Source organism: Cryptotermes secundus, unplaced genomic scaffold (assembly GCF_002891405.2).
Source record: "Cryptotermes secundus unplaced genomic scaffold, Csec_1.0 scaffold928, whole genome shotgun sequence".
Taxonomy (NCBI): domain Eukaryota; kingdom Metazoa; phylum Arthropoda; class Insecta; order Blattodea; family Kalotermitidae; genus Cryptotermes; species Cryptotermes secundus.
The window spans coordinates 278284-291446 of record NW_019738362.1 but is presented as its reverse complement, the minus strand read 5'-3'; the positions used below and the strand labels follow the sequence as shown (position 1 = coordinate 291446).

The 13163-nt window shown below is 40.8% G+C and overlaps 1 protein-coding gene across 9 annotated transcripts in view; it reads left to right on the top strand.

The window, feature by feature from the left end:
- LOC111870943 (homeodomain-interacting protein kinase 2) overlaps window positions 1–13163 on the top strand; it is a 36303-nt gene that overhangs the window by 14279 nt on the left and 8861 nt on the right. For 6 of the 9 annotated variants that reach the window (XM_023863611.2, XM_023863609.2, XM_023863604.2 and 3 more), the window contains exons 11-20: window positions 250–318; window positions 658–813; window positions 1238–1589; window positions 2049–2239; window positions 4402–4517; window positions 6530–6646; window positions 10512–10775; window positions 11155–11454; window positions 11648–11829; window positions 12735–13101. In XM_023863611.2, the coding sequence (XP_023719379.1) occupies window positions 250–318; window positions 658–813; window positions 1238–1589; window positions 2049–2239; window positions 4402–4517; window positions 6530–6646; window positions 10512–10775; window positions 11155–11454; window positions 11648–11829; window positions 12735–13101 (2114 nt within the window). The remainder of the gene's footprint in view (window positions 1–249; window positions 319–657; window positions 814–1237; window positions 1590–2048; window positions 2240–4401; window positions 4518–6529; window positions 6647–10511; window positions 10776–11154; window positions 11455–11647; window positions 11830–12734; window positions 13102–13163) is intronic. The other 3 variants (XM_023863607.2, XM_023863605.2, XM_023863610.2) reach the window with 3 other exon arrangements.

Below are 13163 nucleotides of genomic sequence, written 5' to 3'. Positions count from 1 at the left end.
CCATAACAGATGTTAAGATTAGCTGAATGATACTGTTACTCAATCAGTTATGTGTGACTGTTGACTTTGCAGTCAGAAAACTGAATAACCAAAAACTTTGTTTTCTGCATGTCTCTAGTGACAGCAGCATGAAATTCTGTTTGTCAGAAGTTTGTTCATTTGTATGCCACTTCATTCCAAAACAGTATCTTATGTGGTAACAGTTAAAGGTTAGAATATCGTGGTTATAGTCTATTTCCCTTTGTCCAGGTTGCTGCACAGCAACAGTATGTACCGGTGTCAATGGTTGAGCAGAGTGGCCGGCAGATGCTGCTTACCGTAAGTGTTGAGTTTCGTTGTATCATCCGACATTATCCCCGTTGCACTTCCTGTGATATTGTTCATATTAAAAATATTAAGCTAAACAAGAAATTACCAGAGAGAGTAAACTTGCGTAAGTGGTATTTGTACAGTAAGTGATGAAAACTGTGGAACTCTTGCAGAGACCCAGTTGAAATCTGGTGGAGTGAGAAGTTTTAAGTAGTTTACATATTTGCTATGGAATATATTCTACATGAATGTTATTAGTCTGACAGGTACTTCTGAACTCTTGAGTTGGAATTTTTAGTAAGTCTTGCAATATTTTAGTTTCTAATTAGTGATGCTGTGTTCGATCAGAATGCAGTGCAGACATCGTGGCCGGGCAGCAGACAGATGGTTGTGCCATCCTGGCAGCAGATCCCACCACAGCATGCAGCGATCCAGCAGCCTCTGCTTTCAGATGCAGGAGACTGGGGCCGCCCACTTATTGTTGACTCTAGTACTATACTGCAGGTACGTAAACAACTTATACTCTGAAGATGGAGGCTCTTAAAAAAAAATTGTATAAGATATTTTCCACTATACATTTTAAAACCTTGATGTATTTTGACCATAGATTGCATCACATCAGTTGTTCAGTTTGAAATGTCGTTAACTTTCAGTTCATGAGTGGACTTGGGATGGTTTCCTCTACCAATTCTCATTCTAGTGAATGCTCCACACATCATCATCATCATCTGTCATGTGGGGCTGGTACAATAGGCAAAATAGTGGTCAGTTTCACCCTACACCAAGAAACTAAAACTAAACTAACAACGGAAATGAATGCCTTCATCATCTTGCCTGGCACGTAGAGGGCCCAGCTGCATTTACTGCAATAGCAGCGTTAGCATGTTAATTGTGTATGTCTAATTATTAATGTGGATCATTGTTTCAGGAGCACCGACCTGTTTTTCCTGTAGATGTTGCCACAGAAGTGTATGATCCTTCACTAGTGGATCATCATCCTAATCATCATCCGTCAGCCACTGTGGTAAATGCAAGTGGGTCATGGACTAACAAGCGAGGAGTCTCAAAGACCATGCATCATCATACGAACAGTCAGCATAATCTGGCATGTCCTCCCCAGCCCCAGCACCAGCCTCAGCTGCAGCCAGCCCATCACCATCACCACCATCACCACCATCACCTTACTGTCCCCAATCACCGCTCACAGCAGGATGCCAAGAAGGAGCCTACACAGCTCAGTCCAGTCAAAAAGAGAGTGAAGGAAGGCACTCCACCTTCAGGTAGGTTTGGCCTGGGGATTGAAACCATGCTACAGTCCAGAGGTGATTTTCACAAGTCAGTGTTTCAGTGTGTGTTTAAATTGCATCTGAGGATGTATTGTGTCATGTTGAAATTCCAAGCATACCAGATCTGTGTGTTTTAATTTGTCTTGCCAGTTAGGCAGATTACTGAGTAGAATAAAATTATATTGCCATTAAATAATTTTATTAGATGTTAAAAGTTGGAAATTAGAATAAAGTTTTGTAAAAGTAAGAGCTGGTAAAGGGAAATGAATTTCAGATGCTATGTATGTAAATACTGTGTGGTGTTTTACATGCCCGCCTTACATAATTTTACCCATTTTGGTTTTTGAAATTGTGGGTTAAATCTCTTGCTTGAGGTAGTAGTTTGTTTTCGTGATGCTTTGTCTCTCATTATCACTGATTTGCCATTAAGTAAATGATGTTAATGCATTTCAGATTCAGTTAATGGGTACAACACAAACAGTAGCAGTAGACGGCGACATTCACCTGTTGCAAGCAATAGCACACATTGGCAGCATCACCAGGGCCAGAGTTCGGTGGTCCAACAAACGGGCAAACATCACAGCCACGCCATTCAGCAGCAACTAGATCAGCATCCACACCAAGCCATTCAGCAGACTCCACAGGTATGCCAGAGTGAAAGCGGGTGTGTCCCACAGTTTCTTCTGCGGCTGCTGCTTCGTCTTAGTTTGATGATCTGTTCCCAGAGTCCACTAATCTTTTTACATTGTTATACTGTGTATTATAAAGAAAGAATTATAGTGGTGGTGAATAATCTGAGTGTTTTAAGAAATAAATATATTTTATAATTTTTTAGTGTTATTTTGTACATCATCCCAATGTTGGATGTTGTGTTTTCTTCTTCATATGAAAGGCTAAGGATAGGATTCCTAATCCTTCGGGGCTCTTGACAGAAGTAGTCCCTTATTTGGCATGTATTGTCTAAAAATAACTTGTAGCAGTACTCTTGTGTATATTGGTAAGATATCTTAAATTCTGGTAATGTTTTCATCCTGTTATTCGAAGACATGGGTGACTCTTGTTCATATATCTGTTATTGTTGGCATTCTTTGTCAGTTTTTTTACTCTGCATTAAATTGTAGTTGTCACGTGTTGGGTATGTCACGCGACAAATAACTTCACGTGGATCTCGGATTTAGCGGATCTTTGTTGGACAATCACTCTTACACACCTTACAATTATTATCGCTTGCCGTATCACTCGACTTCTGGCCCAATACTCTAATACTCAACTATCCTTGGCTGTGGCTGGATCCCAACTGTAGCGGCGGCTATCTCGAGACTGTCCTGTTCTCAATACTCTGTATGAAGTCTCTACCTCTGCTTATATAGGGGTTATGCAGACTGAATACCAGACTCCATTCCTCACGGTTCCGTTAACGCTGTTCAGACAGTCCGTTGTTACGGGAATGCTTCTTATAGCATACACTGGTACCGTGTTTCATCTCATCCGTTGTTACTCAACGACAATTTGTTGCTGCGGGAACTCCTCAATTTCCACATATTCGTTGCCGCGGAAGTGTCTGTTTCAATTGTAGTGGATGTCGCGACGATGGACATAAGATAACGCGTCATAATATATAACATGAACATTACTTCCAGTACATTCTGTTACTGTTTGTGCTTAACTACCTTCATGGAAATGAGCCCTTCATGAGAAGTCCCTGTTGTTCACGTATTCCGGAACTTCCCCAACTTTTTATGGAACCTGATGGTTTATTACCATGTTCACAAGAGCCCTCCACTGGTCTGTTCCTGTCCTGAACTAGATCAATCCTGTCCATACCACCCAATCCTATCTCTTTNCCCCTTTTAATTATCCCGTCAGCAATCCTGCACTTTGAATGAAGCGTAGGTTTTGTATGTGGGGGCGTCGAAATAGTTACTTGGTTCCATAAAGTATTGACCCAAGTGACGTAGTCTTAGATTAGCTAAGGTCTCACATTTACGCAGGATATGTGTGGCTGTTTCATTTTCTTCTTGACACCTCTCACAAGTGGGACTATCACTTAGTCCCAGTTTGAAGAGGTGTCCTTTAAGGTGACAGTGTCCTGTAAGTAGTCTCACCACCCATTGTAGCTGGTTCCTGTTTAACTTCAACAGTTCCTTCGCTCTCTTAGCTGAGGGTCCTCAAATGAGTCCATTTGCTTGCCTGAGTCCCCAATATTTCTTGTACTTCATGTTTGTCCAGTCCCTGATTGCCTGTCTGGCAACTCCAGTAGAGATGCCACAGGCTGGTTCAGGTCGTATGAACGGATGTTCAGCTCCAGTCTTGGCTAATTGGTCTGCTGTTTCGTTTCCAGCAATACCCCCATGCCCCGGCACCCATATCAGTTGTGCCCTGTTATGTTTGGCCAGTTCCATGAGGGTTTGGTGGCAATCCCAGACCAATTTTGAGTTGATCTGGTGTTTGTCAAGTGCTTTAAGTGCACCTTGGCCGTCAGATAGAATGTAGATGTTACTATTTCTATAGTTCCTATCTAAATTCTCCATAATACATGCCATAATGGCATATATGTCTGCCTGGAATACTGTCGTTTACTGAAATTAAGTTTCCACCTCGTGTCATAGCAGTACACACAAGCTCCAGTGCCCTTATTTATCTTGGAACCATCTGTGAAAATTCTAAGGAATAATATGGTTGCATTGTTGACGGAACCATAATATAAATATCCATTGAAACATGGTATTACACATTGTCGCTCCCCAGAATGCAGTGATGTTCATTCGCAGTGTCATTAGAACTTCATATTTCGTATTTTTTGCAGCAATCTGTGCAGGTGGTGTCTGGGCGGCAACAGACCATTACGATACATGATACCCCATCACCTGCTGTGTCCGTTATTACTATATCAGATAGTGAAGATGAGGCTCCAGGCAAATGGTAAGGGATTGTTCGGCATGCATGGGCCCATGTACAGTAACTTTCATGTATAGTGATTTGAGAACCCTTGCACTGTGGGGTTGGAATTTGTACAAGGGAAATCAAGTTCACTCATGTTATCTTATAGTTTATACTAAACCCCATACTTATCCTTCATAAGCAGTACTTCATGAGTATGGTTGTAATGAACTTATAAAGTAGGAAAGACAAGTTCATAAGAAGTCATTTCATTCTGCTGTATGGAATGAATAATTTGCATGGCCATAGTTTTATTTTGTTGCTTTTTTTTTCAAAGCTGTTTGCTTCCAATTATATATATATATAGGAGTTACATTTTGTTTTTGTTTCTTTAATTAAATGTTATGTGATTGTGATGTTTACATTCTCAGGCCAACTTTTGATCCATTATTGTGTGAAAATATAATTTTTCAGTGGAGCTGAAACCTCACAAGGTAAAGTTCTTATGCTGCAATGCAGTTACTGATGCTTTTACACGTAACACATCCAATGCTTGACGAAGAAGCATTTATGGTCACGTGATTAATCTTGCAGGTAGAACACCAAGAAGGTCTAAGTTCTCAGTGTAGCGTGATTGACCTCGTTCATTTTACAGTTTTCACATGTTAGCTCTTCTCAATAGAAGTCGCCATTTTGTGTATTATTGAATCTCTCCTCACATCTGTTCATTGCTATAGTGAAATACAGCAATCCTAGGAACTTTATTACCATATAGCACTGTATAATCTGCTCTATTAATAGAATCATCAATGAAACCACATGTAAATAAAGAAACATCCATTAGTGTACAGTCACATTTTTCACTTTTTGTCTGAAGATAATTTCTGAAGTTGGAGTTAGATCAAGGTATGTGGCGCCATTTAGATATTGTGTTAACCGACATTCCTCCGAAACCTCGGTTAATACAATATCTACATGGTGCCACATCCCAGAAGACTTCTTTCTTCATAGTCACCGCCGTGAAAACCTCAAATCTTACATGGGAGTTAGTTTATTAAATTTTAATGTCTACTTTTGTCTCGGATCCATGTCCTCTGTATGCCTTCATTTTTTGTCAAATTCACAATTACAACGTTACCTTTGTCTACTGTGTAACACATTTTGCAATACAGTATTTATCCTGAAATCTTTTCTTTTTTCTTTTTGGTGGTAGTTACCATGGAAGATTGCAGCAGTTCACTCGGTGAACATTCATATATTTGTGTTGGATCACACGTTTGTCTGAGAATGGAACATTGGAATCAGGTTTGTTAAGAAACTGTGCTGTTCCTGCCAGTTAGGCCACCTGGATGCTGAATGTGCTGGCATCATGTTGCATAGGTTCAAGCATAATCCCCAGTTTGAGAAAGGAGATTATGTTGAACTCTGGACCCTTATGTGGATTTAATGCAGTTCATAAAGTTTTAATTATGTGACAAATTCCTGTTGGAATATGTTTGGGAAATTGTAGATATTAATTCATTTTTGTGAGTGATTGTAATATATTTTCTTCTTCATGTCTTCTGCTGAGTTTCCTGGAGTTCATAAATTTGTCATAGAATCTTCTAATGCATTTTTGGAACATGATCAGTACAATAATGTTTGCACCACTGGTTTTGGCACGTTCGCAATGAAAAATGTAAAAAAAATATGTCTATTGATTTAATTCACCACGTTTGTCTGTGTGCATGTAAAAACTCAGGAACCGATGAGTGTTTCATGAAATATACAGGGAAGGTTTACTAAAATTTGCTCAGACATGGAAATTTTGGCTACAGTAATGGGTACTATATGAAGATGTTCATGTGTTTCTGCATGCATCCCAAGCATAATGCACTAAATATTGATTACAGCAAACAAACTTTTGACAGAAGTGATTTGTTTTTCAACAAAGTGAGAAATTGGTACCAGACGTTGTGTTGTACAAGAGGAGTTATGGCAGGGTGATGCTGGTGCATACAGTATGTGCACTCCCTTATTTTTGTTTATTCTGACTCCCTGTTCCCCCCTCGTAGCTGTAAGGATAGGAACTGCAGTGCGTGTCACACCTCAGGCTTGGGTCTTGCGTGCCACATCAGCTCCAACTGCTCTTCCGTGTTGACAGTTGCGTCTCAAGACGAAGCATATCACAGGTACAGAATGCACCCACACCAACCTATGTGCTGCTTTTGGGTGCTATATGTTGACTTTTTTAAGTTTTGGTTGGAGTTGGGAGGCAAATGGGCTAATCTGTCACAGGAGATAAGCATGGCCTGGGTCAGTTTACCACTGTTGTGTGACAGGACACAGAAACATGTGACTGTGTGACACGTATACAAATTACATACATACATACATACACTTTCCACAAGTGAGGTCACTTGACATATTCAGTGAGGGATCAGCTCCATTTGTTAGCAATTTTCAAAATTACAAACATAATTACTTTTTTTTCTGATAGCAGTAACTAGCTGAAGTTACCATTGTTTCAGGTAAGATGATGAAGCAGTGTTCTGTTCTGCTTCATGTTTTCTGTGGCACTGTGGTGCATGTTGTACTTTTACAGGAACCTGGTGCTAGCAGATTGCTCAAACAATAATTTGGGCACTAGTAATATGGATCTGTTTTTCTACCCAGATGCTAAAAAGTTGAACCAGAAATTAGTTGGATTAGGTAGCAGATAAAGTACATAAAATTTGTAGAGGCTTTTAATAAAATTAATGATGAAACTAATTTTGATTTTACATGTACAGCGAAAGGTATTCACAGTATAAACAGTCTGAGATTTATTCTTTCTTTTTCACCATATCAGACATGACAGTTGCTGTGTGATAAGCTTTTTTTTTTTTTTTGACAAAATTTGTGCAGTTGAATTAGAGCTTTGTGTAAACAAGAGGTTCAGTTTGATTAACATTCCATTCATGTAACTCCTACAGATACCACATTTCATCAAAATCAATTAATTAGTTCAAGTGGATAGATGCCAGATTCCCCATGTGTGTCCACGTTACGTGCAGTTGTGTCACACACATACATAGTCACATATTTTTGTTATAAACACCTTGAGCAACTATGCCCTTTAAGAGTTTGTAGGTATATGGGAACCATTTATTGTTTTTGATTTTGGGTGTTTGTAGAATTTCCATTTGCAGTCATCTGCAGGACTAACAAGTGTGGAGTGATGGTTTTTCTTTGCTGTTTTTTGTAAACAGCTTAGTATATTTTATGGTAATTTTCTGTCATAGCATGTTTGATAGAAAGTAGTTTTGTTGCATGTTGGAATGGTAAGAAGTTGGGTACTTTTATGGTGCAGTTTATTTTATTTTGCTTGATGAGCTGTTTATATTGTTGTCACAGCATTGTTGAGAAACATATTACAAATGAAGACAGCATTTTTATTGATACTAGCAGGATATTGTCGAGTTTTAATCTGTGGACCACTTGTGCCCTGTCTCAGTAGGTAACTAGCATTTGTTTGTTGTGCTACTCGGGCTTGCCTGTATTCCACTAATGCTGCACATGATATTGAGCCATCAAGCATGATTGTGGTCCAGATTGAAAAGCAGATTGGCTAACTTTATAACTCTTTGACTTCAGTTTGGGACATTATTTTTTTGTTAGGTTTTCTGTGGTTGTCCTCAGTCCCCCCAAGTAAATGATAGTGCTCTACTGCACACTTTTCCCATTCACTCCTCACTAATCATCCTTCCATTCGATGCTGTGTATTTGGGCAGCAGGCAATATCGTTATGTGTGCCATGAAGGAAATGAAAGTTAAACCTCTTGACATCCCCAAGGCATGAATCCTACAGGATTGTGTGTTTAACTGGCAGTCTGAGGAGGTGAATTTAACCTAATGCTCATTAAAGATGTCTCTCTGCATGCTTAAGTAAGCAACACCATGAAGGTGTGGGGGGAGGAGCAGATGTTTAGATTCACATTTTATTGACCTTGGAACTATTTGGAGATGAGTGGTCAGCTGGTTACTGTACCACCGAGGAAAGACCCCCAGGTACCCATTGGATAGGAGGCTGGGTGGAGCCCCAGAACTGGTCTGGACAACATGGACAAGAGAAAATTCTTGGCCATGCTAAGATTCTAACTCTGACCCCTTGGCCATCCACCTCATAGCCAGTCTTTATACTGACTGTTCTATCGGGACTTTCCTAATGCCTGTAAGCTTTTATTCAGATTTGTGTTAACACCAACTAATGAATAACCCAAAGAATACGGTGAATTGGGTGTATGAACTGACCAAAATAGTTCCCCGTCTAATATTAATGCTTGCCGTAGAAGTTGAGAGATTGATTTTTGTTGGGTAAACTGACAGTGGTTCGAGTCTGGCCGGGTGTATATTTTGTACCCTTCATTCGCTCTTGATCCCACTTTCATCACTGCAGTTTTTTATCGTTACTGTTTATTTCACTGTTCTTAGTAAAGCTGGAACCTTGAGCAGTGATCTGTTTATTTGTATTACATGTGTTGCCTGTAGTTGGTTGCTGATGCATTTTATGTTGCTGTCACTTGACCACATTAATGTTCTGTGAGCATGTCATACTTCATACAGACACCAGGTTTACTGCTACATGGACTACACAAATTTGCACTAATTGTGGCACCCAAACTTCTAACGAAGAATGTCTATACACTGTCCACATGCTGTTCTGGGTTATACTTTGTTCCCATCCTCTTATGGGGTTGCTGTGACATTTCTTTTTAGTCTCAGATTTCAGTGCAAAAACGTCTCTGTTTTCCAGAGTTTATCAGAAACTTGATATCACAGTAGAGACCTGGTGCTCACATTTGTGGATCTGATAATCATGGTATGACTGCCAAGATCTGTGCTGCATTACTTAAATTTGCAAACATCGAATCAGCTGTGGAGTCAGTTCTGTACTAACAACCCTTTACTGTGCAATTAAAATTAGGACAGTTTTCTGTATTAAGATACGTGATTGTCCAGAAATATTTCATGTGTGACACGAGTTCCATGAAGTGAAATAGTNCTGAAGATGGAGGCGATACGTTCCTCCGAAACGTCGATTAACACCACATATACATGGTGCAAAGTCCCAGAAGACTGCTTTCTTCATAGTCACCGCATGAAAACGTCAAATCTTACATATGAGATCTGTGTTTTCCACAGTGGATGTTTTCCGGGATGTTGCACTATGTAGTGTTTAGAGCACATCCCAAAAGACAGTAATCTTCATGGTCATTACTGGGAGAATGTTAAATGAATCTCACATCATAAATTTTTTTATTTCATCATGATGACCGGGTTATGTTAATAAGTCATGTTCATGAAGATTCCAAGATGGTCTTTGCCTCTCCATTATGTTGGTCATCCTGAGTTTCCTCACCTTGTCAGTTGGTAAAGCCACTCGTGTAAAGTTGCGAGTAGGAACCAAATTGACAGTATGGTCATTTTCAGGATTACGGAGCAGAATCCTTTTCAAGTAGATCTCTGCCACTGTGGCATGTCCCCGCATTGCGGATGGAGGAAACAGCCTCCAGGTGTGGAGACTGTCCACAAATATAGTAGATAGGTAGTTGTGGACAGCTGATGGTATTGTCGTGTAGCTCGGGTTGGACATGGGGCTAACATCTCCTCACCATAAAGAAATTATGTTATGAAATGTTATGCAGGGCCTTGGATCTGGATGGATTCTTTGGACAAATATACCTGCTAGGGAAACTGGACTTGCTGTTCACCAAATATAATGGTCAAGTCAAGGAAGATAAGGGCAGAGCATGTATCACGTGGGAACGAAGCGCAATGAATATAGGATTTCTGTGAGAAAACCATAAGGATACAGACCAGTATGAAGTAACAGGTTGTAACTGATTGGAAGTTGCAAGAAATGTTGTTTGTAATGTGTTTGTGTGGACTTCTGTGTCACTCTTGTATGCGTGTATGGTGTTATTCATTTTGTTAGCTGCAGTAAAGGGGCCAAGAAGGCAACTTCAAAGCATAGTGTGCTTTGACATATGGGTATTCTTGCTGTATGCACTGTAGCTCTCAGTCAACACCGTCCAGAGGGATGCCTGCAAGGCAGCGGAAGAATGTCATATCGTGTGTGACGGTTGCTGATAGCGACGGAGAGGAACATAGAAGTCCAGCCAAGCAACAGATGCAACAAATGTATCACCATCATCATCAGCCACCCCCACCACCACCTCCGCCACCACCGCTGCCGCAACAACAGCCACCACAAGTATCTGTATGCGTTCATACACCAGGACACACTGTCAGGGAGATTAAGCATGAGCCACAACACAGGTGTGTAACAGTACTGATTTGTTCTTGGGCAGTCATGTTTATAAAAACAAAAAACTCCACATCTTTTGCAGTAAGTATCATGAGGTAGCTAAGATCACCCTTGTAAGGGGGCTTTAGATGTCCCAGTACTGTGGGGTTGGTGAGCAGATTATGACAGTTTATCATTCATGAACAGAAGTTTCAGTCTTTCAGTAGTACAGAATTGGCCGCCAGGTTAATAGCTCATTAAGGAATTTCAAATCTTGAGAGCCCACTCGCCCTAGGATGAAATAGCAGACATGAATAACTGTACTCTTACTGTGGCTGTCATTAGCACATGGAGGACTTGTGATTAGTGTGTGTTGCGTGGTGGACATTGCAGGTCATACATTTATTCCAGTTCTAGCTATTCTAGTGGGGCATCACAGTCGCAAAAGAAGCGGTTGCTTGCAAAGGCTCAGTCAGAATGCATGCTTGGTGTGGCAACCAAACGAGAACCAGGCCTCGGTGATTATCATCCTTCTACTGATTATGCACACCACTCGGCTTGCCATGGTGCCACCTCCTGCAGCAAGGAGCCAAGCTTAGTTGCTAGCAGTTCAGCCAATGCGGTGGTGGCTGGATATCATTATGTGACCACTTCTTCAGCTGGTGGGCATGCCACGATGCCAGGGCAGGAGCAGCACATTGTGTATACTGGGTAAGGAAATGTCCGTTTTAACAAGTTGTATGTATATTTTTTCTTTAGAAGTTAGAAGTGTCATCTGAATATTTCTGTTTCTCACATTGTACATCCTGTTTGAGTAATGAAGTTTGTTAGTGATATATGCCATGTATTATATATGATTTTAAATGCTGGTAAATCTTAAACCTAATTATTTGATTCTGTTAAGTTGTAGTGGAGACAAGCGTGGATCATGGGCCCCACCTGCAGCGCATACAGGACGAGAAATGCTTGCTCCCCCATCGGCTCATAAACGAGATTCTGTGGCTCGGGACCACTTAGCAGTGCCTGTCGGCTCTCACCGAGAGTATCACATCCCTCAGCAAGGTCAGCAGCCGCAACTCATACATGGTACGTCCAGTTCACAGAACGGAATTAATTCATTTATGGCATGAACTTTGCTTTCATCTCCAACCAAGGTAGCACCTGTCTTTAAGTTGCATGAGAAAACTCTTTTTAACAGAAACCAAAGCAAAAGTCAAAACAGTGCATTTTACTTTAGTTAGATGGGTGAAAGATTTTTAATGTACTGTAATGCAGTCACAAATTTGGCTGTCCTTTTGCTGGAATGATGATACTTGGGGGGGGGGGACTTTGCTTTTAAGTAACTTTATAAAAATGGTAATTTCTTTGAAGTTTTTGCCAGTTGTTCGAGAATTCCATGTGCTTGGATACTGGATAAACAGGAGTTGGCTCTGTTTGTGTTCTTAAATATTCTAAGCTTTGAATTAGTTGATGTGAACATTTGCACTATGCCATGCTGACTGACAGCTTAGCAAAAAAGAGAGTGAGAGAGAGAGAAATATGTTGCAAGGTCATGAGCCACAGAAAGAGTTGTCTGATGTAATGCTGGAACTGTGAATTTAATGCAGTAATTCCCCACGAAGAGATATTGTAGGGAAGGCGAAATATTTGAAGGGGGGGGGGAGCAAATATGAGAAAGATAGGACTGTCTTAATAAATGTAATGTATACCATATTTTGAAATGAATGAATATATAAAATCACTTTATGTTCATACTATGTATGTTAGTGGGGGTGGTGTTGCATTTGGAGTCATCTTCCATTCAGGTGAGTTTGGTAATATACGGAAGTTTCAATCTCAAAAAAACCCTGCTTGTAAATTGATGTGTGATATGAATGCTGAGAGATTCATGCCTTTAGTGTGATACGGTTCATGTTTGAACATTTAGCTCTGCCTTCTTCAGTTCTCTAATGTGCATGTTTTGCTGGTTGTGCTGTCTGGTTCCTTTACAGCAGCAAGTGTTCACAAAGAGTACATCCAGCCTCCTGCTGCTCACACAACACGTGAGGGGATGGCCGTGTCAACACGGGAGCAACATTTGTTAGCAGTAGCGCAGGCCAAGACTTGGACCACAGCGGCTGCCTCGGCTTCCCACCCTGCCCTCCATCAAGGATATCGCCATAGCAGTGCACATTTGTCTCCTCAGCCTCTTGCACATGCAGCTGCAGCCAGTCGTCTGTCCCCTCAGCATCACCTTGCTGCAGCTGGACAGCCCTTGTATCAACAGCCCGAACTGTACCGCCGACCTGCTGTGTATGTAACCACCACACAGCCTGCCTACTTGCCTGCTAGCCATCAAGTGGCTCCTTTCACTGCGGGGTGAGTAAAGGGTGTCTCTGACAATCCTGTTGTTCACAGTGAATTACAGTACATTTCATGCC